General features: G+C 41.7%; 2 protein-coding genes across 2 annotated transcripts in view; one reads left to right on the plus strand and one right to left on the minus strand.

The window, feature by feature from the left end:
- ABCC3 (ATP binding cassette subfamily C member 3) overlaps positions 1 to 17,072 on the plus strand; it is a 47,576-nt gene extending 30,504 nt beyond the window's left edge. Inside the window, exons 13-31 of the mRNA XM_036394802.1 lie at positions 218 to 364; positions 758 to 845; positions 1,640 to 1,706; positions 2,851 to 2,977; positions 3,287 to 3,463; positions 4,307 to 4,474; positions 5,194 to 5,377; positions 6,290 to 6,395; positions 7,079 to 7,232; positions 8,614 to 8,821; positions 9,595 to 9,905; positions 10,632 to 10,831; positions 10,933 to 11,059; positions 12,005 to 12,106; positions 13,054 to 13,200; positions 14,127 to 14,285; positions 14,677 to 14,843; positions 15,807 to 16,001; positions 16,639 to 17,072. Of these exons, the coding sequence (XP_036250695.1) occupies positions 218 to 364; positions 758 to 845; positions 1,640 to 1,706; positions 2,851 to 2,977; positions 3,287 to 3,463; positions 4,307 to 4,474; positions 5,194 to 5,377; positions 6,290 to 6,395; positions 7,079 to 7,232; positions 8,614 to 8,821; positions 9,595 to 9,905; positions 10,632 to 10,831; positions 10,933 to 11,059; positions 12,005 to 12,106; positions 13,054 to 13,200; positions 14,127 to 14,285; positions 14,677 to 14,843; positions 15,807 to 16,001; positions 16,639 to 16,747 (2,943 nt within the window). The 3' untranslated portion in view covers positions 16,748 to 17,072. The remainder of the gene's footprint in view (positions 1 to 217; positions 365 to 757; positions 846 to 1,639; positions 1,707 to 2,850; positions 2,978 to 3,286; positions 3,464 to 4,306; positions 4,475 to 5,193; positions 5,378 to 6,289; positions 6,396 to 7,078; positions 7,233 to 8,613; positions 8,822 to 9,594; positions 9,906 to 10,631; positions 10,832 to 10,932; positions 11,060 to 12,004; positions 12,107 to 13,053; positions 13,201 to 14,126; positions 14,286 to 14,676; positions 14,844 to 15,806; positions 16,002 to 16,638) is intronic.
- Positions 17,073 to 18,881: 1,809 nt separating this feature from the next.
- On the minus strand, positions 18,882 to 26,634 carry ANKRD40 (ankyrin repeat domain 40). The gene is made up of 5 exons (XM_036394752.2): positions 26,425 to 26,634; positions 23,746 to 23,894; positions 22,298 to 22,774; positions 21,296 to 21,477; positions 18,882 to 20,058 (listed from the first exon to the last, which is right to left on the minus strand). The coding sequence occupies exons 1-5, from the start codon at positions 26,574 to 26,576 to the stop codon at positions 19,918 to 19,920; spliced, it is 1,101 nt and encodes a 366-aa protein (XP_036250645.1). The 5' UTR covers positions 26,577 to 26,634; the 3' UTR covers positions 18,882 to 19,917.
- Between the last annotated feature and the right edge of the window lie 217 nt (positions 26,635 to 26,851).

A 26,851-nucleotide genomic window follows, 5' to 3' on the forward strand; every position in this document is an offset into this window, starting at 1 on the left:
AAACCTGTCAGGTCTTTTATTTTGTGTGCCCTTTTTCTGTACCTACTTGTCCATAGAACTTGAGATTTTTAAAGCATGTTGAAAAGGTCAGAAACAAGAAATTTTCCCAGTTTTGTGGTTGGTACTTTTATTTCCAAGATGCCTGGTATATTCTGACATTTTAAAAGTACTCAATCCTGATAGGCATCTTGCAGTAAACTCCCTTTCTGGCTTTCAGGTAGCACTAACAACATTTGCTGTGTATGTCTCTGTGGATGAGAAGAACATCCTGGATGCAGAAAAGGCTTTTGTCTCTCTGTCCTTGTTCAATATCTTGAAGTTTCCCCTCAATATGCTTCCACAAGTCATTAGCAACATTGCACAGGTAAGGAGGGCCTGGAGCACAGGTTGTTCTGAAAAATTTGAACTGAAAGAACATATCCTTGATTTCTGGAATGCAGAGATCCCTTGCATCTGCCTGTTTTAGCGCTTTTCCTTTTAATATCCTTTCCTGCTCTTCTGCATTGGAAAGCCTGACATCATCTAAGTGAGCCTGTGTGAATTTTGCTTTGCTCAGATAAACTCAGCTTGGTGTGAGAAATTTCACAGTTAGAAGCTTGAATCTCAGCATAAGACTCATTGCAGGGGAAGAATGACTCACTGTTCAGGAAGCCCATGGGGGGAAGCTCAAGGCACTGTGCATGCTTTCTTTTTCAGTAGTAAGAGCGTTAAGTCCTCATTAAAAGAATGATGAAATAATGCCACATTCTTTTCCTAGACAAGTGTTTCCCTAAAGAGAATTCAGCAGTTCCTGAGCCATGATGAACTTAATCCAAATTGTGTGGAAAAAAAAGTGATTGCACCAGGTAAAGATGTTGATATTTTTCTTAGCTATGTAAATGCAGCAGACTTATCTCTCTTGGACTGGTTGAGCTAGGAAAAAAAGCCAAAAAGAAAATAACAATGTTAATCTTGAGTTTTAAAAAAGGGAAGAAGCTGCTGCTCTGAAAGTGTTTGGTGTTCAGGCTGTGTGGAAATCAGAAAAATTTCTGGCCATAGTTCTGAGCTGGTTGGGCCTGAGTTTGCATCTGCAATGTACCAGATGCTAACAGCGCTGAATATGGAATGCATCTGCTGACTATGGACAGCAAGACTTGTTCAAACCTTTCACACTGCACAAATGCTCAAGAGCTTTGTGAACAGTTTTGATTACTTCTGTTCAAAACAGAAGTAGCCCTAAACAGTTGAGCAAGCCAGGTGTGGCAAGCAAAAAACTTCAGAGTGTCAAAGTTAATCTGATAAATCAAAGTAAACATCATGCAGTGATCTCCTACTGATTTGAAAAGAGTTTCTGAAGTAAAGTTGGGGTGATGCTGAACAGCACATGTTGGGAGCAGCCCCACCAGGGCAGGGTGAAGCAGGGCATCTTTTCAGCTCCCTAGATCTGGCAGGTCACAGTCTATAGCTGAAGCGACAGTCAGTTATTTTCACTCTGAAGAAGCCTGTGCTTCCCATGTGCATGAGCCTGTGCTTCCCATGCCAGCAGAAAAGGCAAGTGCAGTGTGTGTAAATAAAGATCCCTCTGTCAGCCTGTTCTCAGTTGTGCTGTTATGAGTAACACATTTCCTGCCTCTCTTCTTGTTGTGTTTTTGCCACACAGGCAATGCCATCAGTGTAAGAAATGCGACATTCAGCTGGGGAAAGGAGCTTAAGCCAACACTGAAAGAGTAAGATTTCTTTGTGCAGTTGCAATACAATATTTACCTGGTCTCTGGCTCTTGGGAGGTCTGTTTGAAAGGTGTCTGGTAAAAACTATGCATCACATGTCAGCATTTCTTCGCCTTTAAAATATGGAGCTCATGCCTCGTGGTCTTTAAGCTTTATAGAACAGGGCTTTAAGGCTTTAACTTCACAGGAACCAGCATAAAATAGTTACCTATTGAAAGACAGGCTCCATAAATTTCTTAAATAGTCATTTTTTAACTGAAGCATTGTATAAATTAGATTGATCTGATGGATTTTGAGGGCAGTTAGGATGTTCTGTGTTGGGACCTAGGTGTCCCAGCAGTGGTCTGTTACTTGAAGAGGCTTGTGGCAGATTCATCTCTGTGGCAGTGGAAAGGCCATCTTTAGACCATGGGGGTGAATGTTTTGCACATTTGCCTCCTTAAATGGACAGAGAGAAAATTTGCCTGGAAGCATATATACCTTCTGTTATGCATAAGGATATATGTAAATAGAAGTTTGGCTGGATTTCACTAGTGAAAAGCGCTTTGGCCGCAAAGAGACTGTGTCTCTTTGTCAGTCATTTTTGTATCAGTTCACCTTCAGGGCCTAAAGTAGTACCTTTAAGAACACAGTAGGGAAAACAGTAAAGGATTTTAATTGGGGAAGTCCTGTTTTTCTTGTGTCATTGTCATTGAATCCTATTTACCAGCACAGGAAATACAGTTCTGAAGTGGTTTGAACATTTTTAGATGGGACATATTCACTCACTACTTTTATACATTTGCTTTTGGTTTTAAAATCAAACCCCAAAATACTTCTGGAAGATTGTCTGTTTTCAAAATGCTTATTAACTTAATTTGACTTGCTGATGGATTGATACAACACAGCAAAGAGTCTTAGAAGGCTTGTTAACAATCCTACTGCTTTAGCAACCAGCAAGATATATTATGCTGGGTTTTCATTTGCTCCTCAAGTTATGGTTACAGTTGATTGCATGCAAGAAAGGGAGGAGAAAACCAGTGACCAAACTTTGCTTATTATATCCAGTCAGGCTGTGACTGTGTATTTCAGCCCTGGTTTAAACACTGCTGATGTCTTTAGTAAACTAATGTTCAATTAATTTCGAGCTTATTTCCTCCACAGTATAAATATGTTGATCCCCAGTGGTTCTTTGGTTGCCGTTGTTGGCCATGTTGGCTGTGGGAAGTCTTCTCTGGTGTCTGCTCTCCTGGGTGAAATGGAAAAGCTGGAAGGAGAAGTGGCTGTGAAGGTTGGTGTTTTTTTATGAAACCATTTAATGATGGTAGGGAAATGTGCTGCTTATGCCTGCCCTTGCCTAGAATGCACCTCAGGCTCCAGAGGGAATTCTAGTTGCTCCTCTGGCAGCTTGTCTGCATGTTTGAGTTTTGCCCAGTTTTATATGAAGTTAGTTTCCTGATTTGATCAATGATACATGAGCAGTTAGCACACATATACATATAATGTGAATGTATAGGAACCATATACATGCTGAAGATCTTACTCAGAGTATGAATTCATGCTTGTTATGAGTCAGAGATTTTCTCTCTCCTTTTTCTAGGGTTCTGTTGCTTATGTGCCTCAACAAGCCTGGATCCAGAATGCCACGCTGAAAGATAACATTTTGTTTGGCCAAGCTCCTAATGAGGAAAAATACCAAGATGCCCTGGAGGCTTGTGCTTTAAAAACTGATCTAGAAGCGCTGCCAGGAGGAGATCAAACTGAGATAGGAGAGAAGGTAATTTTTATTTAGGTAGATTTTTATTTTCAAGTCAGACCTGCCTGGTGATTCCTGTTCTAGCTAAGGAGAGAACACTGTAAAGTCAGCACTTTGTTTGATTTGATCTTCACAATGGCATCCCTGCTACAATCAACACCAAAACATGCAGGGCAGTTGTCCAGAAAGCACTTGACTTGAACGTTTTCTTAATTTCAGGCTTGTGTGTGTATTGTAGTGCAGAATTACACATCCAGCCCTGGAAGACCAGAGTGCCCTCTATTTGTCATGAATTGTAAAGGTGCATCTGTCCAGAATCACTGCAGGCCTTCCTTTTCCTATAGGGATTGAAAGGGAGGGAACAGATGGTTTTGCTTCAAGTGAAAAAAAAATATGATCATCCCTTAACACATTTTAATGAGAAACGCTTACATCTGTGTTTAACAACAAATATATTATTTTTTCATAGGCTACTGAGTCTGAGCTAGGTTACATGATATGGTGTGGAGATGGGGATTTGTGTATAAAAGGAAATATGTGGAAGATGTTCCAGGTGCCACAGCCCTGCTTTGAAATTTGCATTTTACATCCTGGTTGACAGTTTTGCTTTTTATAGTTTTGTGTTTTAACAGCTCCCTTTAGGAGCTTATTAGAAAGAGACTTACTGCATCTCCAGTTTGCTGGGTGAGTGGAAAGTTTGGCAATTAGCAGGCAGATCTAGAGGCATTCTGTGCCTGTCTCTGGGTGGGTTGTTTTCTTCAGTGTTTCATGTTTCAATTTAGCACCCAAGTGCTGGGCTGGGTGAGAACCATGAGAAGTGAGAGCTTTTGAGTGACAGATTTGTTCTCTCCTGTCTCCCTCCAGGGCATCAACCTGTCAGGGGGGCAGCGGCAGCGTGTGAGCCTGGCCCGTGCCGTGTACAGCAGCTCAGATATTTTCCTGCTGGACGATCCCCTGTCTGCCGTGGACTCTCATGTGGCCAAGCACATCTTCGACAAAGTCATTGGCCCGGATGGGGTCCTGAAGGGAAAAGTAAACTGGGCTTTAGATCCTCTTAAAAACACACACAAGCTCAGGAACACGGAAGCTGTTTCACCACCCAGGCCTTAGTGACAGCTCCTTCCTGAAATTCTGTGTGTAGCTGGCAGCACGTGTACCTTTCCTCACAGCCCGGGCTGTGGCAAAATGCTGCTCGCACATGTCCAGGAACACTGTGGTCTGGTCAGAATGTGTACACGCAGAAACCTGCCCTGTCTTTTAAAATCCTTTCTCTATGAGATCTCCAAAAAACAAGGCATGTGCTGGAACGTGCACAGGCTGGTAGTGTTAATTGTTGTTTCTTGGGGGCAGCGCAGTCAGGAAGCGGCACCAAATATGGATGTTACAGAGGATTTTGGCAACAACAACCCAAACTGCAGTGGTTTTGCTGCACCTTCCACTCCTGCTGCCATCTTCTCAGATCATCTTGAAGCTCAAAAGGGAAGGGCTGCAAAGAAAATCATCATAAGGGAAGGAGGGAATGATAATTCAGTGTGTTTACTTTCCTCTCTCAGCAGTAGGAGCAAAGCGACTTCATGTACATCATGTCAAGCTAATTTGCCTAATGTGGACAGTGTTCTTTCACTGTGCATTTCACTTTGACACGATAATTCATTCCCTGTCCCAAAAATGTATTTGGCTTGCTGAGTACTGTCAGTCCCCACAGTGCAAATGAAGGATATGTGGTTTTTTTTTTCCTTTTCCCTATCCAGACCCGAATCCTGGTAACCCACGGCATTAGCTTCCTACCTCAGGTAGACTATATATATGTCCTGGTAGATGGCAAAATCTCTGAAATGGGATCTTACCAAGAGCTTCTGAAACAAAACAAGGCCTTTGCAGAATTCCTCCGGACTTATGCACTGGATGAAGACATTGAAGAGGATGAACCAACAAGTACAGTATTATTTTTTCTTAAAACATGTCTTCTTCTTGTCTTCATGTCAACAAGATTACAGATATTTTCTCTGTTAAGTGTCCCCTGGTTCTTCATGGCATTTGCCTTTCTGCACTACCATGAAAATTATTGTCTGTGGCCAGGTCTGTACAACTGAGAAATCTTTTTCACTAATTTCTTTCAAAATTTTGTGTGGTTTGTCCTAGAAGAAAGCAAACTTGTCTTAGAAATTATTTTAAACTTGGGAATTTATTTTACAATTAGAAAGGTCAAGCTCAGCAAGAAGACACAATAGCCAAGAATAAACTGGGCTTGGTATGAAAGGGGCTACCCAGAGTCTGGTGTGTTTTTTCTTTATATGTGATTGTGGTATTTTTCATGTAGCAAAGTCCAAATGAAATTTTAATCTTGGGTTGCTTTTCAGCTTGGTTTGATTCTGACAAAATGATGCAAGATAAAAGCATTCTGGTGGATGTTTCCCCTGTGTGATAGTGTTCCCATGCCTCTGCACTGCTGCTCTCCAGCCTGGCAGAGGAGTATGCGTGGCACCTTCCAGCCACAGCAGAGGCTTGCAGGACTCCTGATGTGACTCCCCCAGCCCAGGCTCATGTCTAGAATGTGCCAAATTAGTGAATTTAGCTACAACCAACTCTTAACACAGGGAATAGCCTGGCATTCTGATTGGTTAAAGGGATGTGATATAAGTGCATTTGACCTACATCACAAGATCTTTGCAATTTCATTAGAAGGGATGCACAGAAGGGATATACACAAAGCTAGAGAGGAGCTTATGCATTATGATTTTCCTGGGAGGTGGGGATGTGGGTTTGTTTTCATGGCCTTCCTTTTTATAGCCACCTTTCTCTGTGCTTTCCTATGACAGAAAATTGAGGTGTGATCTTGTCTTGCAGTGCTGGAGGAGGAAGAAGTGCTGCTGGCTGAAGACACCCTGAGCATCCACACAGACCTGGCTGATAACGAGCCTGTGACAAACGAGGTCCGCAAACAGTTTCTTAGGTAAACATGAGGTCCTTGCTATTCTAGTCTGTGTCTGGGGTAAAAAACATCTTTCAGATGTCAGTCACATTCTGCTTCTCCATCTGGGCTTCAGTTTCCTCAATTTCCTCTCATAAATAAATTGGTTTAGTATCCTTTTAAAAATAAATGTGAACACTCAAGATCAAACATCTATTCCTTCTGTATTCTTTTCAGTCTGGACTGAACTAATTTCTAAAAGCAGCTCTCTGGTTCTCAGATAACACCACTGTGTGTATATACCCACACAATGGTGAACTGCTGCCAGATGTGTGAAAAATAAACTCCTTGCATTGCACCTTTCCATTGGGAGCCTTGGAAATCTTTTGAAGGTTTTTATAATCATACCCATCAGTGATGCCCAGCTACTGCTGATAGGAAAACAGAGAAGCTAAGGGTTTAGATTGAAATGTCTGCCTTGTCATGAAGCCTCTAAAGGCCTTTCCTAAAGAGCTCAGGCTCTGCCACAGCCTTTCTTAGATCCTGTATTTCTGGCATCCCTGAACATGCAGAGAGGTGGAAGAAGCATCCACAGCTATAAGTGAGGCTGGCATGGGAACTTAGTGGAAGAGCTGGGAATAAATCCAATTCACTACATCCCAACCTTGCCTTAGCACTGCCACAATATGCTCTTTTTCTCCTAATGACTCTTTTGTTTTAACTAGGCAACTTAGTGTAGTGTCTTCTGAGGGAGGAGAATGTCCCAACAAAATGTCAACGAAACGAAGAGTCTGTGAGAAGAAGCCAGCAGAGCCTCCTCTTCCAAGAAAAAGTCCTAATGAGAAACTTATTCAGGCTGAAACCACTGAAACAGGCACGGTATGGTTTGATTCCCCCCTCCCCTTTTCTACCTTTTTTTTTCTGTTTGGAAAAAAAATCCCCTTTATTTTAACATTAGATCCAGTTCTGTTAAATATGTGTATAAATCACAGCTGCAGGCTTTAGGCCTTAGTCTGGTGACCACTGATCATTCAGATTAGGGATTTTGGCAGAGATTTTGGCACCTAGGTAGCCCTATATATTTAGGAGAGCAAAAAAAAAGGAAAAAATAATCTCTTCCAGTTCCCTCCACAGTCACCCAATACTGCAGAGCCCTGCATTCCATCAGCCCTGCCTTTGTCTCGCAGGGCTTTCAGCACTGGTTTTTAAACTGTTTGGCTGCTGCTGAGTCCAGCTGCAGCACTGGGTTACACGAACCAGCTGCGTCTGGGTGCCAGTGAGGCTGTTCTGCATAAATACCTGCCAACCTAAGTACAGAGCACTTTGTGCTTGTAGGTACAAAGGGGCTGTATTCCTCCTGAGTAGGGCCAGGGAGAGAAATAGGAACAAGAAAAAAGAAAAGATGGGAACACAGAAGTTAAAGAAAGGAACAGCAGATGGAAGAGGAGCAGGGAGGTTTGATAAAGAAAAAACCCCTTCCCTCCACTTCAGAAGGCTCAGTGTGTCCTGTTTAGTCTGATGTACATGATCCATGGCACAGACCTGCTTTTTCTGTGGATTATTTTAGCCTTCAAAGTCACTAATCAACAGCACTTGTTCTTTTAATTATTCCTCCTTATGCTTTTTACTAAGCACTGAGTTTTGTCCCGAGTCTCTGTCTCTTTTTGCTTCTCTGCCTTTTTGCACTACCTTAGAGACAGCACCTTTACTTCTTGCTGTTTATGTTCTTGTTGGATTGCATTAGCATTTGGTACCTCATTTAAGTTGCTGTGAAGACACAGAGTGGAGGCATGTTCAACACTTTTGCTTAAATAGACCATTTAAAGTTGTCTTGAGTACGATACTCCTGCCAAGTTGCTTCTACTTCCTGAAAATCTTGGCTCCTAATCTTATTACCCATCTTTTGCTGCTATTCATCTGGCTTCTTTCTTTCCTTTTTTTTTTTCTTCCCCCTCTGGCATAGTCTTAAAAATTAAAAACTCCACAAAAGTAATGAAATACCAATCCTCAACATGGAGGAGAAGAGTATTTCACAGAGGTTTCTGACTTGTTTTGAAAGCCATCATCCTGACATGGAGCTCAGGCAGATGAACCTTTCTCTGTGGTGTTTAGGAGTTCAGGCAGTTTTGAGTTAGGCTGGTGTCAGAGTGTGTTAAAGTTTTGTCAGCAGTTCCTCTCACAAAGAATGTTTCTATCTCGTAATTCTCTTTAAACTCCTTGTGTGGGTTGTGCAAAACAGCTTTAGTGTGTGATTTTGCAGGTAAAGCTAGCAGTGTTCTGGCAGTACATGAAGGCTATCGGCCCTGTCATTTCTTTGGTGATCTGTTTCCTGTATTGCTGTCAAAATGCTGCTGCCATTGGGGCCAACGTGTGGCTCAGTGACTGGACCAATGAACCGGTAGTAAATGGGACTCAACACAACACAGCCATGAGAATTGGGGTCTACGCTGCCCTGGGCCTCTTGCAAGGTGAGGGCAGGTAAAATCATCATACCCCAATGTTTTGGAATGAGGTATTAGGTCAGAAAGCCGTGGCACCAGTTGCTAGTGGTCCAAAAGGATGAAAAGTTTAGATTACATATTAGGAAGAAATTATTTATTGTGCTGGAGGTGAGGCCCTAGCACAGGATGCCCGGAGAAGCTGTGGCTGCCCCATCCCAAGGCCAGCTTGGATGGATCTCTGAGCAGGCTGGGATAGTGGTGGTGGGGTTGGAACTGGGTGATCTTATAGGCCTCTTCCAACCCAAACCATTCTGTGATTCTATGATTCTATGAAAATTGCCCCACAGCTCCTATCCTAAACAAGAGAGCTCATGTAACCTGGAGCTACACAGTCTGAAGTCAGCCCAACGCTTTTAATTTTGTTGTGAAGCCCTTGAGGGGGCTGGACAGGTGATGTGGAAGCTTGAGAGAGGCGAGTTGGAAAGAAAACATGAACTTTTCAGTGCAGAAGGGGATGAAGGGTTGGGGTGAAGTTGTAACATTAGGACATCATGGAGGATTGTGGAAAACAGCAGGGAGATGGTTATGTATCTGTTTTCCATAGTGAGGATGGTGAATCCTGTGGATGTTCCTGTGCCTTAGGCAGCAGTGGATGCAATGCCAATGTGCACAGGAAGAGAGGGTGGGCAGGAAATAAAGTGAAGTAAAACAAGCTTGGACTACAACAGGAACTGCCAAGGGTCAGGGAAGCTGTGAATCATGGACATCATGGGATAACACATCTGCTCCTCACCTGCCAGGGCTCATAGTGCTGATCTGCTCCTTCACCCTGGCCATGGGGGGCATCAATGCTGCCCGGACCCTCCATGCTGCACTGCTGGAGAACAAATTCCACACCCCACAGTCATTCTATGACACTACCCCGACTGGGCGCATCATCAACCGTTTCTCCAAGGACATCTACATCATTGATGAGGTCATCCCACCCACCATCCTCATGTTCCTGGGGACATTCTTCACCTCCTTGTCCACCATGATCGTTATCATAGCGAGCACTCCACTCTTTGCTGTGGTTATAGTCCCACTGGCAATTCTCTACTTCTTTGTTCAGGTAACTGGAAAAATGTGTGACAACTATTGCAATTATTCCATTCCTTTTCTTTTTAGGGAAAACAACATTGATTTGTGGGTAAAATGGAAATACCTGAAGTAGCTATGTGTTTATATAAACAAAACATTATTTACTTTTTTCAGAAAAAGAAATGTCCTGCAAGATGTGGCCATAAAACAGATAGACATAAACTTTTTTAGCTTTTAAGTAATAAAAAGTAAGCTTATTGCTAAAGCCAGCACTGCAGTGCATGCCAATATATTAAATGTGGATATATTTGACATACTGATACATTTTCAAAGTAGTTAGGAATTAAAATGTTGAAAATAGAAAGCATCAATTTTATTGATTTCTGAGCCATAATCAAGCTTATTTTACAGACTGTAAATAGAGACCTGATAATGGAGGTGCAAATGCACAATTTGTTTTCTTGGAAAATGAGGCTCCTACAAATGGATTCATTCTGCTTGATTATATTAACTAAATTTAAAGGGACATAGATAAATTCAACTTTCAGTCTATAGAAATTGCAGTTACCCAATACTCTTGTGGAATGATGTAAAGGTAACTTTCTTGGTACTCTTCTTAATTTTGGACAATATTTTAGAGGGTTGAAGTGCATTAGTAGCAATCTCCTTTAAATCCTTAACCTAAGAAATTCTTCACTGTTAATTTAAAAAGTGAAAATATTTAATGAACCTTTCAATTTCCTGTGAAAAATGGCAGCGATTCTATGTCGCAACCTCCCGCCAGCTGAAGCGCCTGGAGTCTGTGAGCAGATCCCCAATCTACTCCCACTTCTCAGAGACTGTGTCAGGGGCCAGTGTCATCAGAGCCTACAGGAGAGTGAAGGCCTTCGTGGACATCAGTGACCTGAAGGTAGATGAAAATCAGAAGAGTTATTATCCTGGCATAGTGTCAAACAGGTAAAGCATAATTTCTTGTTTTCACTTAGATAACCCTGTTTGCAAAATTGGTCCCAGGCTCCCACTTTTCCCACACTGCTTTACCCCTGCATTCTTCCCAGGTGGCTGGGCATCCGAGTTGAGTTTGTGGGGAACTGCATTGTCCTTTTTGCTGCCCTTTTTGCTGTGATTGGTAGGAACAGCCTGAATGCTGGCCTGGTGGGACTGTCAGTGTCCTATGCGTTACAGGTACATGTTACAGCTTTATTGAGGGGGTGTACATTTTTGTAGATGATATGGATATATTTCCAATAATCTAAGTGCTTGCTAAAGCTGGAGTTAATAGGGAAATAATTAAAATGAGTAGTGGGATGTTTGGAAAACAGAGATTCACACTGGATGCTGAAATCATCAGCAAGCTCACATGAAGGAGGATCTCAGGGCACTTTGGGAGCATCAAGGCTGTGCTGCACCCCAGTACCTTCAGGGGTGGCGCATGGGAGTGCCAGAACATGAGTAAGGGCCAGAACATCAAGAACAGACCATTTGAGCAGTGTGGCTTAATGTGTTGTGCATCAATCCTGCTGTGCAGCACATTGGTGTGTCCAGGTAATTACAGGCAGATCAGTAGGACTTATAATTAGACAAAGCAAACTGTAGTGACCCAGGCTGTGGAGAATGTAGCAGATTTAATGGCCTCACTCTTGCCAGAAGCATTTTAGGTACCCTGTGTGTGCAAAGTTGCTGTTAGCAGTTTTCCAGTGAAACACGTGATTTGGGGAATGACTTCCTTCCAGCTTTTTTTGAGAGGGGCAAGTGTTAAATCAGCAAGAAGCATCATCATAATCTTCTTCATGTAAGCTCTTGATAATCTGTATATTTCTTGTCCCAGTAACTGTATTAACTTTAATGCAAAGGTAATTATCTCATTTGTAGCATTAATGTGAATCCATGTCTTAAAAGCAGTGTCTGCTGTTGTTGGAGGTTTTTGGGGTTAGGTTTTTCTGTGGCTTTTTCGGGGGGTTTTTGGTGTTTTGTTCGTTGCTGGGGTTTTGTATGTTTTGGGGGAGTTGTTTTGGTTTTGTTGGGGGGTTGTTTGAAGCTTTGTTTTGTTTCGTTTGTTTTGGTTTTATGGTTTTTTATTATATGTATTATTCCTCTGTGGGTGATATTTAGTTCCTTGTCTTCCCCAAGGTGACCTTGTCTCTGAATTGGATGGTCCGAATGACTTCTGAACTTGAAACCAATATTGTGGCTGTGGAAAGAATAAAAGAATATTCAGAAACTGAAACAGAGGTCAGCTACCACAAGTCCAGCATGCTCAGCAACAAGATGAAAATTTTAATGCACGCATGTACATGGTCCTTCTTGAGGCTCTTGAGATGGTTCCTGCTCTGAGAGTTATCATTTAACCTGAACAAATGTTGTGCTCTGAATTGTAATTTATTCTATCACAGCTCCAAATTATTATTGCTGTCATGCAGCCTGTGCTTAGCATCTCATTTTCTGCTGCTGTGAGTGGCTATAGCACAGGAGATGAGCTTCACATCAGAATATTGGTCCCTTTGTGTTTGAAGTATTTGATGCACAGTCTCACCTGTGTGGCTGGTGCCATGGTCCTGCTCATGAGCAGAGCTGCAGTACAATTATCAGGTCTTACACATGTTTTCAATAATACTTCTATTTAATCAACTTAATCAGTCCTCACCTCCCATGAGAAAACTTCTCTAGGTTCACTGTACTGCTAATCATCCAATTGCCTACCTTTTCTGCCAAAGACTTCTGAAGTTGGCAGATGGAGCTGTGCCAGGAAAGCTACTCTCTGGACACACTGGTTTGTTAGTCCTATGTGCACACTAAGAATTAAGAAATGGAGGAGACCTGCACTAAACAGTTCTGGAGATCAAATATTTAACCTGGAACAAAAAAGATAGCTAGACAAGATGTGTGATAGGTGTTATAAACCATACTTGAGCTGGCAGAAAACTGACAGTGTTCTGTTAAAGCTGATGGGAAAATATTCATATCCATTGAGGATTCATCCCTCTGTGCTCAGAGTTTTTTCCTGTTAACTTCACTACAAAGACAAATGGGTGGATACTTAGGACCCCATGTTTTTTCCCCATTATTACAAATTTATTCGATCATGGAGATTTCATTTATCAGATAAAATGCTTTTATCTGAGCTTGAATTATTTTTTCTCAAGCCTATGTGAGGCATTTCTGACTTCTGTTTTCCTCAGGCTCCCTGGATCATTGAGGGCAAGAGTCCCCCAGAAAACTGGCCATCCAAGGGAGACCTGGAATTTGTGAATTATTCAGTGAGGTACAGGAAGGGCCTAGATCTGGTGCTGAAGGATCTAAACCTCCAAGTGCATGGTGGAGAAAAGGTGAGTTACCAGCTGAATGTCTGCTTGAACTTTGCTCTGGGCATCCAGTGACAGCTGTGGAGTAGAGGAGAGGGTCTAAAGGAACACTGATGCCAGTGCAGGAGCCAGCAGTGATGCCTGTGCTGTCCATGTGCCAGCATCCTCCTGGCTGGAAAGCAGTAGAGTGAATTGCATGGCACTTTCTGGACTTTCCAGTTTATTTGGCAACAGGCTCCCATATGCCATGTAGGAGGCACCAACGCAAGTGACAAAAATTCAGTGACAAGAATGCTTTTCTGAAGCGTGCAGATGGGAAAAGGAATTCCAGCTTTTTCTTGTCTTTGACTTCCCCTGTGAAATTTTTGGCATGGAAGGAAATTACATTCTTTGCTTCCTTAATCAGGAAATTGCCTTTATTCTGGGAGATTCATTTCTTCATGCTTTGATAGAAAGTTCTGAGGTTTGCCTGCTGGAGACAGAATAATTAGCATGGGAAAGTCCTTTCCTGAACAGGCTGTTGCTAAAAAATAGAATTGCCCTTATTCTAAGCAGACAGGATGACAGCATCCTTCTGGCATGGAAATACATGTGCTTACCATGAAGTAGGAATTGCCTTAGAGACCTTTATTTCTTGTCCTTGAGTGCCTGGACCTACCATGGGTGTCCCAAATCACCCAAAGTTATGTAGGATGGCTGTAGGCCTGTGTTATTCATTATATTCATGACATGTGATATTTATATGGAATATCATTCCAATTACAGGAATGGCAATAAGTACATCAGAGTGTACCCAGGGTTTGTAGAGAAGGATCAGACATTCTTTCTTAGATTCAGATCTTCAGTCAAACCTCTCAGAAGAACCCTGGGGGGTTGTTTGGGAGTTTTTTGTTGGGTGTTGTTTTCATCTTAACTATGTGCTTTGTTGTTAAACCTGCAATTTGTTGTAGATTGGAATTGTTGGCAGAACTGGTGCAGGGAAATCCTCCATGACGCTCTGCCTCTTTAGGATCCTGGAAGCTGTAAAAGGGGAAATTAAAATTGATGGCGTAAAAATTTCAGAAATTGGTCTCCATGACCTTCGATCAAGGCTAACAATTATTCCTCAGGTACTGTTTCTGTGTGTCACAATGAAGGACTGTTTTCTAGCAGCTTGACAAACCCTAAATAATGGTTTATCCAAAGAGGAAAATGTTTTGTTGCACTCATAAAATTGTTTCAGAAAAACAAACTATTTATACTTTAACTGGTCCCATCCTGCCACCTTATAAGCTGGGTGATGAAAAAGGATTTAGAATAAACCATCTTTAGAGCTGCAAGTTGAGTTTGAATTGTATGATGTAAAGTATTTTCAGAGAGGATGGGACTGGGAGGTAGACTACCTGCGATGCAATGGACACCTCAAAGCAGCAGCCTAGTACAGTACAGCTGTTTTAAGTACAGTATCTGTACTTAAAACAGCTAAAGCACTTGTCTAATGAAAATTGGTTTTATATCCAGGATCCTGTCCTCTTTTCTGGAACACTGAGGATGAACCTGGATCCATTTAATAAGTATTCAGATGAAGAAATATGGAAAGCACTTGAACTGTCTCATTTGAAGAGGTTTGTCAGCAGTCAGCCATCCATGCTTGACTATGAGTGCTCAGAGGGTGGAGAGAATCTTAGGTAAGGAATGCCTTGACTAGGACATACACTGAGCTGTCATTCAGCTGTGACAGTGGGTGACACCTGAGCACAGGCTAACATTGGTGTGTCATATCTGAAATGATTCGGGCACCTGTTTCTGTTCCAAGAAAGCCACCAATGTTCAAACGTTTGCCTCCTCTTCTGCCTCTGCCAGAAATGATCTGATTCTTCTCCCAAACCCAAATCCCATCTTGTCAGAAAGAAGTTTTAGGATTGCAGGATATTAAGGACAGGCAGCCCCTTAAACACATTGTGGTAGGCAGGGAAATGCCATGATAACATTACTGCTGTGCTGAGTAAGAGTTCCCAGCCTGACACTTTAGCAATGTTTATTTTCCATTACTATTTGAAAGGCCCATGAAGACATGACTGGGCGTGATAAAATGCCATTTTCTGATATGCTTCATTGGCTTCTGAGGCTGTGGTGTCACAGATTGCCTGTGATTAATGTTTGGCTCCTTCCTCATGGTGCACACACTCGGACTGAGTCTGGACTATGTTTGTGGCAAGGGAGGAAGTCTGGGTTGCTCAGATACATGTATATATTTTATTTTTTATTGTAGAAAGGACTTGCAGCCTCAAAGCATTTTCTTTTCCTTTTTATTTTCTTTTTCCTAAGTTTGCATATGCTCAGTGTTATCAGAACTATGAGTGTTTCTTAAAGCTTAGGCAGAAATGTTGTCATTAGCTGCCCTGGCTTTTGTCACAGCGATAAAAGGCACATTTGGTGGCTCTGCCAGCACAGGGCCAGGCAGTAAGTGATCCTATCACTGTTAGTGTAGGTATGCTGCAGCCTGCATGTGTGAGCTATGGGGCTGACAGAACAGACAACTTGCAAAATATTTCAGGGGGTTTTGGGTAATACTATGAGTGACCTGCTGAGCACAAGTGGCTGTAAGCAGTGGGGAGCTGGGGTCACTGAAAGGCTGTCTGTACTTGCAGTGTTGGCCAGAGGCAGCTCGTGTGCCTGGCCAGAGCTCTCCTGCGCAAAACCAGGATCCTGATCCTGGATGAAGCCACGGCCGCCATCGACCTGGAGACAGACAACCTCATCCAGATGACCATTCGGACACAGTTTGTGGACTGCACAGTGCTGACCATTGCACACAGGCTGAACACAATCATGGATTACACCAGGTAAGATCTCTAAGTAGCGCGTGGTGGGCTCGTGGGTTTGCTGGGGATGTGAAGCAGCACTTCAAGGGGTCTGGTTTGTCTCTAGAGATGAACACTGGTTCTCTTGTCGGGCAGTGTGTAAGCAATGATGTGCTGTATCATCCCAGAATTTCCAGCCCTGACTTTGCCTCTGTTGGCATAGGAAACAGGTTCTATATTCAGAAACCAGAGCTGTGTAAGGGACACTGCCCAGGGACACTCCTGAGACTGTCTGGAAGATTATGAAACCTTGTTAAACCAGCAGTTGCTGTAACTTCTTCACTAACAGCATGCCATTTTAATTACGTGAAAATATATTAGTATTCTTCATGAGCTTTAATCTCCTTGGCTTTCTGGAACTATAGTTTCAGTTCCAGATGCTTTTTTTCCCTCTTCTTGCCCCTGGGAGACAGTGACTGTCCTGTAACTTTTTTTGTCAAGCAGCAGCTCAGGGAGAATGTTTATCATCTATTGTGTTTTAACATGGGAAAATAATTGAGGAAAACAAAAGCAAGGCAAAGATTAGAGAAATTTGCTTTTGACACAAACAGGTACCACATTCCTTGTGAGGAATTTTCTGATACATCTTTCCCCCCACACCATCTTTTGTTTTGTACAGGGTTCTTGTTCTAGACAACGGGACCATAGCTGAATTTGACAAACCTGCAAACCTTATAGCAGCAAAGGGTATCTTCTACAGTATGGCCAAAGATGCTGGACTGGCATGAAGAGAAGACCCCATGGGTTTTGGTTTGGTGTTTTTTTAATATTACTGACTTGCCACAAAAGTGACTTGTGAATGTACTGTAATTTACAAAACAGTTTTTGTAGTAGACTCAACTTGTGATATGTGAACAAATAATTTTACAATTATAAGGACCAGGAAGTGAATTTTACATTTTAAAATATTTTCTATATACATAAAGTATTTTATTACATGCTTTTTTCCCCAAAGAATGACAAATATTCTGCCAAGAAAATGCATGTACCACAGCACAATTATGTACTGCATTCAGGTTTGTAATTAGTAAATTATATTAATGGTACAAATTACACCTGAGTTGTGTGTTTTCTGCATAAGGATTCATAGGATTTGAAGTGAAAAGACAGGCCTAGTTAAGCTGACTTAGCGGAGTAACAATGAAATGCTGTGTAATCTCTAAGAAGTTCCAACTTCTTCCTTTCAATATTTCCCCCAGGACAGGGGAGTCCTTGGAACCTTTAGGATCTGTGTCCAGGGCAACTTTGGCATTATAAAATTCCTCTTCAGCCTAAGGAGCAACATGTATTTAAAGCTAAACCTGCAAAGAGCTTCATATAAAACATTAACTACACAGATTTTTTCCAATTCAGTAGACACAAGTCACAGGGACACGATTGGACCAGAGGTATGAGAAGTTTGCTGTATGTCTTTGGGTAAGAAGTCACTAAGAGAAAGTCTTCACTTAAGCTGAACGTGCATGCTGAGACAGGTGTGTATTTAGTTTATCTTGTTCAACACTTAATCATCTGAAATAATGGGTGATTTGTTCTGCAGAAATAATTACCTATTTTATTATTGATAACCAGGCCTCTTCAGATAAAAGGAGGCCTGTGTTCAAACAGCATTTGCTGCTAGAATCTGCTAGAACCTCTTTTGCTTTAGTTGTTTGTGTCTTACAGTAAACACTCCAGAAAACCACCCAGCAAGAAAAAGTTCCTATGTTGTACCAGAAGGAAAGTGCAGAAAAATTTTGAGAAGACAAAAATAATAATTTTTTAATTCTTACAAATTATACGTCTTAAATAGAAACCCAAATCTGCCGCCAAGCATTTATTAGACATTAACATTTCATATTTCAGAGCACAAAGTAATGAATTATTTATCACACACAGAATGTAATGGTTATACACTGATGAGATTGGGGAGTGTTAATAGTATCTTCCTGGTATAAACTGCACAAGGTATAAAAATATTCCTGGGAATGCATATATAGGGAACAGCACAAGTGCAAGTTTGCTGTCCAAGAGATGAGCTTTTCTTTAAGGGGGGTCTTACTGGTTAACCCTGAGTCCTCCTGGATTCAGCCAATGCCTGAACCATCCTGTGCTGGGGAGAAGGCAGCAGCCAGAGTGACATGAGGAATGACAATTTTATTATTCCATTACAGAGAACTTAATATTCCACCAACAATCTGGTATAAAAACAGATATTGTCAATGACTGGGACTATGTTTGACCTCTGGCACTTTGCAGAAGAGGCTTTTTCAGTCTGATAAAACCTTCTGTATTCACCTGGGGAGACTGAGCTTCAGTGTGGTGACTGGGCACAAAGAGAATTCAGGTGTTAGCAGGGATCTGTGCTGGCAGCTGAGCCCCGGCCTGGTGCCTGACGGCAGGTTGGGAGCTCCCTCTGGTGTGCTCAGTTCCTGTGCTCCAAGCGCTCCCGCGGGCTGAGAGCAGCGAGCCTTGGGGGGCGCTCTGGGGACAGTTCCCACTGGACTGGCGGTGACACAGGCAGCTGCTGACTCTTACCTGCCGCAGCCCCCAGGACAGGGGGAGGCTGGGCTTGGTCCCCAGCCCAGGACTGCCCCAGCAGCTGCGTGGACACTGCACAGCCTTCTCAGACTCTGAACTCCGAGAGAAGACAAAAGATAAATTCCTTTGGCAGCTGTAGTTTCCAAAGAAATTGGGGGGAAGGTGAAGAAACAGGAAAACTCAGACCAGTTTGGTACATTCTATTTGCTTGTTATATCTCATACTTTAGCTTATTCATCTAATCCATAGCACTTGCTTTTCATCTGGCCTAGCAGAGTAGAACTCTTCCTCAATACCAAGTGACTAAATACTAAAATCCTAAAAAAATCAGATAAAATTCAGCTCTTAAATACTTTTCAATTTCTTTATTCAAGAATTTCACAGCAAAGTAGTCAAAGTCTGAATTTTAAGTAACTGTGATTTTCTTTTCAGTAAACTGCATGGCTAAACACAAGTCACAGTGAAAAAAAGAAAATACATTGCATAGGAACATCAAGTTTGGCTATCAGCCCAGAAAACCCTGGGTACTTCACTAGTTTGTTTTTACACAGGTAACTTTATAGGTTCAAGATGCAATTTTTCTCAGGAATGTAGAGGTCAAAGGAAAATAAAATTACATTGTATGTGCTTTTAAAAGGGGAAATAAAATCAGCATTGAAGAAATGTCAGTACAGTAACAAAAATAGTATATTTAATTGCACATGTCATTACACGTCAATTGCTCATGTATATATTAACAGACAACAGGGAATACGTTCCCTAAAAGGTATTTTGGTTGAGAGCATATTTATTATTTGGACAATTACTGTCACTTTTATTTTCAACCTGAGAAATAGGGAAAAGTGTAAACAGGGATTAAGAAATCACCATAAGTCACTTGCTAGAATTTAAACTTGACATAGTTTTGTGCTTCCACAGATGTAAACCCTTCTGTTTTTTTTCCCTCTAAGTAAGATAGGACTTAATAAACATGATCTAAAAAGAGAATATTGATGGTAATGGACTCAGTAGAAATATTAAATCAGCTTCATGGCAGGTTCTTTAGCTTGAGTACCTCTGCTATTTTATAGCAAACAAATTATTAGAACAGCTTAAGGTAAGCCTTTCCCTGAGAGCTGCTAACTCTGCAGTATTTAATTATCTTTTGGTAAGGAAGTGTTACATTAACAGATAGTTCTACCAATACTTCCTGTGCATTGAGCTACTTTTATACCAGACTCACTGTTCTTAGATTAACTAGGAGCTTTAAATGTACATAACCACTTCAGTTTATTTCACAGTTAGCAAAATAGATTTTTTTCACATCATTAGCCCTTATAGGTACTGTTTTTCAAACATAATTGTAAAACAAAAGATAAAAATACTTTGTTTTATTCCTTAATTAGTACGTAAGTTCTGATGCCTTCTTGTTATACCCACTCTGTTCAGAAAGTGTTGGGACTCTGAAAAGTGAGTTTTTGTCGCTTACTGTTAGAACAAGCTCCAGTTCTTGGAAATCCTGTAGCCTTGCAACGTCCTTGTCCTTTAAACAAATACAATAAGGAGTTAGGTGATAGTGTCTTTTAATTTTGCAGAGGTAAGTTAAAATATTAAGCTCACACTAACACAAGGTATGTATTTATTTGTAACTATGACAGTTCTTTACAGTGAACTGGAAAGCAAATATCCTGTTGCATCTTGTATTTACTCTGGGATCATATTCAACTATTCCCTTAAGTCTATTTTTAGAAGGAATGCAACACAGACAGTGAGTGCAAGTGATGAGTAGGATTACACTTGCAAGATCTACTGCATGGCACCCAAATCCTTTTTTTTTTCTCCTTGCTAATTCTTAGCATGAATTAGCAAGCTGATGAATTGATGCTTGCATCTACCCAAGGAGGTCCTGCATGTGGGCCTTCATGGCCTGCATGGCTTTCTTCAGGGCTACCCAGCAAGGCCAGCTCTGAGCCCCTGCAGCAGTTCTCTGCTGCCAACAGCAGTACACAGAGTCAGGTTTGTGTCACTGCAGGAACAGGGGTCCTGAAGTGCTACCAGAGAGCCTGAAGTGATTAGAGATGAAAATAAAAAGTTCTTTCAACAATAACTAAAGTTGGAAAGTGACAGAATTGCTTATGTATTTTTTTTTCTCCACTTTTTGACTAACACAGATTAAGACATCCTATAGTCAGTGAAGATGCAGCAGAGTGAAGTCTGTTAATCTATTCCTAATCAGATTTGCCCAATGAGTGATGCCAACAATACTCTATAAAGATTTGAGAGTGAAAGAAAGGTCCGTGGTGAGTTGGTAAAACAGGTCAACAGGTCCCTTCTCTGTTGGCGACAGGGTAAATGTTACTAAAGGAAGGACAGTTATGTTCAGAGTAACCCTGAAAAACACCTCTGTGCAAGGACTGCAGCCAGGCCTTGCTGAACTCACAGAGCTTGGTTGAGCTCTGCAGGCCTTTAAAATGCTGTTGGCAGCTCACAGTGGTGTTGTGTTATACTGAATTTTACAACAGAGGCATAGAATCGGGTATTAATTTGGTCCAGCACCAAATGGTTATGAAAGGAGGTGATCAAGAAATTTGAGAACCGTTTTACTGAAGAAATCCCAAACAAGTGCTGAGTTTTGCAAGTTGAGCAGAGACTTTTCATTTTTGGTTGTTTTTTTTTTTCCAACATGGGCCTATGCAGGTGACTAACAAATTATTCCTTTATACCAGTAACCTAAAAATCTCTTTTCTAAGTTGCTGCACTTCAAAAGGTAGAGCTCTTACCTTTCTTAACATTGTATTTGGTAATTTTCTGATCTTCTGGACATGCTCAGGGTTCACACCCAGCTCATGGCAACTCACTCGGAGCAGCTCCTTGTATGTCAGTTCTTGTCTGTCCAGTTCAATTTCAATGAAGTCATTTTCTCTAAGATTAGGGGTTTGTATTCTCACTTTAAGCACCAGTTCTATTAGAAATAAAAAGTCACATTAATAGGTAGAGGTATAAAGAAATTAGAAACAATGTCTCTATAACAACCTCCAGGTATTTCTATGTTCATTAATGTAATTTGTGTCACTGGTAAGAATACATGAATACTCAGAAACCAAAACCTGGAATTGTATGACCACAGTTTTAATTAGATTGATTTTCATCAAACTATATGAAAAAATCTTAGCAAAATCTAATGCAATATATGTGTGCATGTCTGAACCATTGCATGAATACTCTTTAATTGATTTAAGCTGATTTAACAGCAGCTTGTACTGGTTATCAATTTCCTGAGCAATCCAAGATTGCTTTTATTGGTATTTCTTGCTCTCAGTTCACTTTGCTTTGCTACCCCATGGTATCAGAATGCCTTTTACTTGAAGAACAAAATTATTAACAGTAACTGGAATTCCAGGTTTCCCTCTCTGGGTAGGCAAAGTTTCCCTGCAGAACAGGCAGATCCTAGAACAGGTCAGTGCAAACTGAGCCATGTGAAGTTCTCTTGAGTTCACTAGCTTCTTGCTCATGATCTGTATTTGCAGCTTGGACTATGCTATTTAGAGAATTAGATTACCCTGGTGTCTGTATGCTTTTGTAGCAATTGAGACAGCAAATTTTATATGAATACTTTAATAACAGTTCTAGCAGAAACAGCATATCTCCCTACTTCGTTCCCTTCAAATGTTTCCTAAATGCCTAAGCATGGCAATCTGAAAGTCTCTGGAAACACATGATTAGTCTGCACTGCCCAAGTGTCAGAAGATCAACACAAAGCCAGAAGAGATTTTTGGTATTACCTTGCATGTTGAGTGGAAAAGCTCCTGTGAAGAAAACAGGCTGAAAGGCTGGCACAGGTCCCATGCAGGAGCTGTTCCCTTGCTGGGGTAGGGACTGGTTGGATCCTGCTGGCAAAGAGGGACTTCTGCCCCAAGACACTGACCCCTGGTAAACAGGAGCTCTCTGGAGGACAGGATTTGGGTGTGATGGCCCAGCAGACCCTTGAGGCAGGGGTGGGATGTCCCTGTTGGAAGGAGCCTCAGGAGCAGCGTTCCCAGGCTGCAAGAGTGCTCGTGCTCGTCCACAGGTGTCCGAGTCGGGTACAGATGGAGGGTTGGTGTCTTGTGGTTCCAAGTGTGAGAGATTCCCATTCAGGGGAGGATCTGGAATGCTGGTACTCAAGGTGTTGTAAACATATGGGAAAGGTGGGTTAGCCAGGTAATTGGGGATGATTGGCAGATCTGAATCTTGCTCTAAGTCTGGAAGTTCATCTTCCACTGTAAAACAAACCAAACAACATTCTCCAAGACTGATTTTGGGTTTCTTTTTTTTTGGGAATGCAGTGTTAAAAGCATCACAGGTTAAAGATGCATCAGGAAGCACCATGTCTTTTTTTCACACAATAAACAGAATGCTCAGGTGTTGCCATACAGACATAAAAGCTGAGTCTGAGTCTAATAATTCTGGGGGTGCTAATTCCTTCTAAATGCTGCAGTACTTCTGTTTTGGCTTGTTTTAATCTGTACAGAATATTGTAACATGGTCTCTTGGGGAATAATGCTGTCATCTTCATAATGTTGCAGGCAACGAAAAACAAAGGGTCATATGTTGTTTGATATTAAGGTAGAGTATAAAGGGAACATGCAGTACTGGGAGAGCTGCAGGACTACCCATTCAACAGCTGGAAGAGACAACAGTGAAAACAAAACCAGACACGGGAGTACACAGGAGAGACAAGACGTTGTTAATCAGCCGCATTTCAAATTACTTATCACCTCCAGCAGCAAAGCCTGCTCTATTCCAGCAGTTACAAAGCATGATAGAGATGCTCTACTGATGTCTTTTAATGAGCCATTTATCTGGGATGCTAATTTTCAATTTATCCAACACAGGACATGAGGGAAATCAGGTGTTGCTCATAGAAGACCTTCCTACAGATATTTTTCTCCTGCTGTCCTTCTGAAAACTGGAAACTGCATCTACCTGGCACACAGCATTCCTGAAAATATAGTTTTTCTAAATTTCCAGTGTTTTGAAAAAAGTTTGGCTAGCTGAGTATGGAATTTATTGGTAATCTCCTTTACTTAAAACTTTTTTTTCTTATCATATAAACACCCTAGAAAGCAAGTCCAAATACTAAAATCCAAACACAATACCTTCACATGCAAAACAAAGATTGGAGTACACATGCTTTGAACACCTTTTTGCCAATCTTTGATGATCATATGGCACAGTCACTGTAAGTTACCTCCCAACATCTTCCTGATCTCTCTCTTGGATGTTAACTGGGCTGGCCTCTCCCCTTTCTTTGTCAGGATGTCCTTGTCAGCCCCAGCACGCAGCAGATAAGCCACGACTGCCACATGGTTCCGCTTGCAGGCCCAGTGCAAACAAGTCCTGCACATGGAAAACACAAACACTGTGTCAAATCCTGAGTTATGGCAGATTTGTTTCCACTCATTCTTGCTGCCTATAAGAACACTCTACGTACATGTAAAATAGGTTTGAGTTGCTAACTTCACTAGAAATTTGCCCTGGACTGGGAGTCTGCAATGGCACCTGCTGATGCCATTTTCTCTTTGCTCCAATGCTCTTTACTGCAATAGTATTTTCAAATGTCAGGATCCTTTCAATTTATCATTTCTTAGGGTACGGTCTTTAGGCTACTGGAAAAATAAGTATGAAAGTAAGGTTTGTGTATGATATTTTAATCTTTGAAAGAATCAGCTGTACTTAGAATACTTGTGTTTGTGTATATGTGATCTATTACTGGTATCTCCCTAGGATATGTACTCTTTAATTAATGCTGCCAGCATGACTACTTGCACTTTCTGGCAAGTAAATTTCATTTAAAATACTGTAAGCATTATTTCTAAGAACAGTTCTTTGCCCAGTTGCCATTTGCTGTATCAGCAATTACTTTGCTTAGATCTGCAGACAACTAATTTTCTGCAATCTGTAAGTGATGCACAGAACTAATCCCTTTTCTTCATTTTCAAATTATTGTTTGCAGTTTCTGACTAGAGAAACGTATTAAGGAAACATAAAAGCTGCTTAGTGCTCAGATCTTATTTAATGTATGTATTAAGTACTTAAAGACTCACACATTAACTTGCTATAGAGTTGTACCATTCTTTCCTACCCCATGTTCTAGTGATATTTGACCCTTCTCTAGCTTTTATATTTTAATTCTCTAGCTCCAGCTGAAGGAAATTCTTCAGGAAAATGAATATGCTCAACCCTTCTCCAAGTTTGCTTATTTATTTTTTAAGAATTACATAAAATAAAGCAGAGATAAATAAACTTAGAAGGGAAAAACCTTTCAGTGGAAAGTTTTCAAAAAGCTTTTTCAACTTTGGGTGGTTTGGTTTGGTTTGGTAGGGTTTTTTACAGAAAGAGACTGCAAAGTCAGACAGGGCGGTATTTGCATTGAGAACAAAATTTGGTGGTTTAGTTTTTAGAGAAGATATGTAAAGCTCAACAGCACAGCCTCATTTTGGGATTCATCCTGGCCATTCCATATGGCCTGTGCAGAGAGGAACCATCTACCCACGGACTTAGTACTCACCAAAATATAAGTACTCAGCACCTCTACGAATCATACATACTAAGAAGCTCACTGCAAAAATTTTAATTGTACAAACTTAAACAATAATGAGGATCCATTTATTGCCATGGTTAAAAACTACCAGATCATTATTTTTAAAAATAATTAATTTTATTACAAGACTTATTTCATCAATTCCAGTTTTAGACACAAACTCATTCTGATGACAGGCTGGTTTTTATCTCACTCACTAAGATAATTCAGCATCCTTTGAATCAGTTACTTTATATTTTTACAAGCTTTAATTTTAATCACAGTTTAAAGTTCAAGTTGTTAAGTGTTCCATGCTTCTCAAAACTGCTGATTGAACTTTCATCTTTAAAAGTCTTGCTCCTTTCCTAATTTTGTTTTTCCTATTTTTAATTATAATGTCATAGAATCCTAGAATGGTTTGAGTTGTAAGGGACCTTAAAGTTCATCTCATTCCACCCCCTGCAGAGGCAGGGACACTTTCCACTCTCCCAGGTTGCTCCAAGCCCTGTCCAACCCAGCCTTGAACATTTCAAGGACAGGAGCAGCCAGTTTCTCTGGGCAACCTGTGCCAGGGCTTCCCCACACTCACAGGGAAGAATTTCTTCCTTACATATAATCTAAGTCTCTCTTCTTTTAATTTAAAACTGTTCCCCTTGTCTTATAACTATCTGTCCGTGTAAAAAGTTGTTTCCCCTTTTTTTTATATTTTCAAGCATGAAACAACACAGTAAATACAGGCTGAATTGAGCCTGCTGAAAACAGTTTCCAAAAATGCTAAGCATTCCCTCTAAAATCTTCCTTCAAATAAAATTATGCGTGTGTTTATGTCTACAGTGTTACTTGTACAAGTGTGTATTACAGAGCAGCCTTCTCTTTAATGTCCTCAGGTGGATCTAAACGACATGCCAAATCCCCAAGTGTTTGTATACATCGCTGGAACAAGTTCCCTGCTTGAAAGAGAAAGTAATTTTCAAACTTGAGTTAATAATAAATATTTCTGCTTAGGCAAGATCATGTAAAGCTGAGGTTTGTGTTCTGACAGACCACACCGTCTCAGGCTGGGGAAAAAGAAATCAAAACCAACACTACAAAGTAAGTCCACAATGACCTGGAGAAGGGGCAGACAGGGCAGGAGGTGGAGCGGGGACGCGTGTTTGTGACCCTGGTTATCCTCTCTGGAATAGGGACAGCTCCATAGCAGAGTATTCGGAGGCGGATCGACCTTTTCCTTCCTCCTCAATTCAGCCCGCCTCGCCTTTCACGTGCGGAGCGAATCGACAGCAGCCTCAGCACGGGACCGCCCGGGCCGAGCTCCCCGAGAGACTGGGTTCGGGGGGGCGCCCTTACCATCCGTTGACTTCGTTCTGGGAGTTGAGGCCGACCCCCAGCTCCACGAGCCGCCGCACCTCCTCCGCGTCGCCGAGCGCCGCCGCCTCCCTTAGCCGCTCCTGCCGCTCCCGCTCCGCCATCTCCCCGCAGCCGCCGCCCGCCTCCCGCATCGCCTGCCGCACTCCCGCGGCCGCGCCGCGCCTCCGCCGCTACCCCCGCCGTGCTCCGGCGCGGGGGACACTATTGCCGGTGACAACCCGGCCCCGACAGCCGGTTCCGGGGCGCGGCCGCTGCCCGGGGACGGGCCAGACGGGGCAGTCCCGGGTAAATGTTGTTTAAATGACATACAAATGCATCGTTATGTGCTGTCTCTTGCTCTGCTGATTGTTTTTGCGGGCTCTCGATTTATCATAGAGTGAATTATGGAATCATCGAGTATTAAGTG

This window comes from Molothrus ater, chromosome 19 (genome assembly GCF_012460135.2).
Source record: "Molothrus ater isolate BHLD 08-10-18 breed brown headed cowbird chromosome 19, BPBGC_Mater_1.1, whole genome shotgun sequence".
Classification (NCBI taxonomy): domain Eukaryota; kingdom Metazoa; phylum Chordata; class Aves; order Passeriformes; family Icteridae; genus Molothrus; species Molothrus ater.

What these genes read in the sequence shown, in the direction of transcription:
- ANKRD40 (XM_036394752.2), bottom strand. Translation starts at nt 26,576, where the DNA reads ATGCGGGAGGCGGGCGGCGGCTGCGGGGAGATGGCGGAGCGGGAGCGG. An exon ending in CAGAACGAAGTCAACGGATG is followed by an intron (nt 23,895 to 26,424) that starts GTAAGGGCGCCC and finishes TTCCATGTGCAG; the next exon opens with GACTTGTTTGCACTGGGCCT. An exon ending in GATCAGGAAGATGTTGGGAG is followed by an intron (nt 22,775 to 23,745) that starts GTAACTTACAGT and finishes TTTGTTTTACAG; the next exon opens with TGGAAGATGAACTTCCAGAC.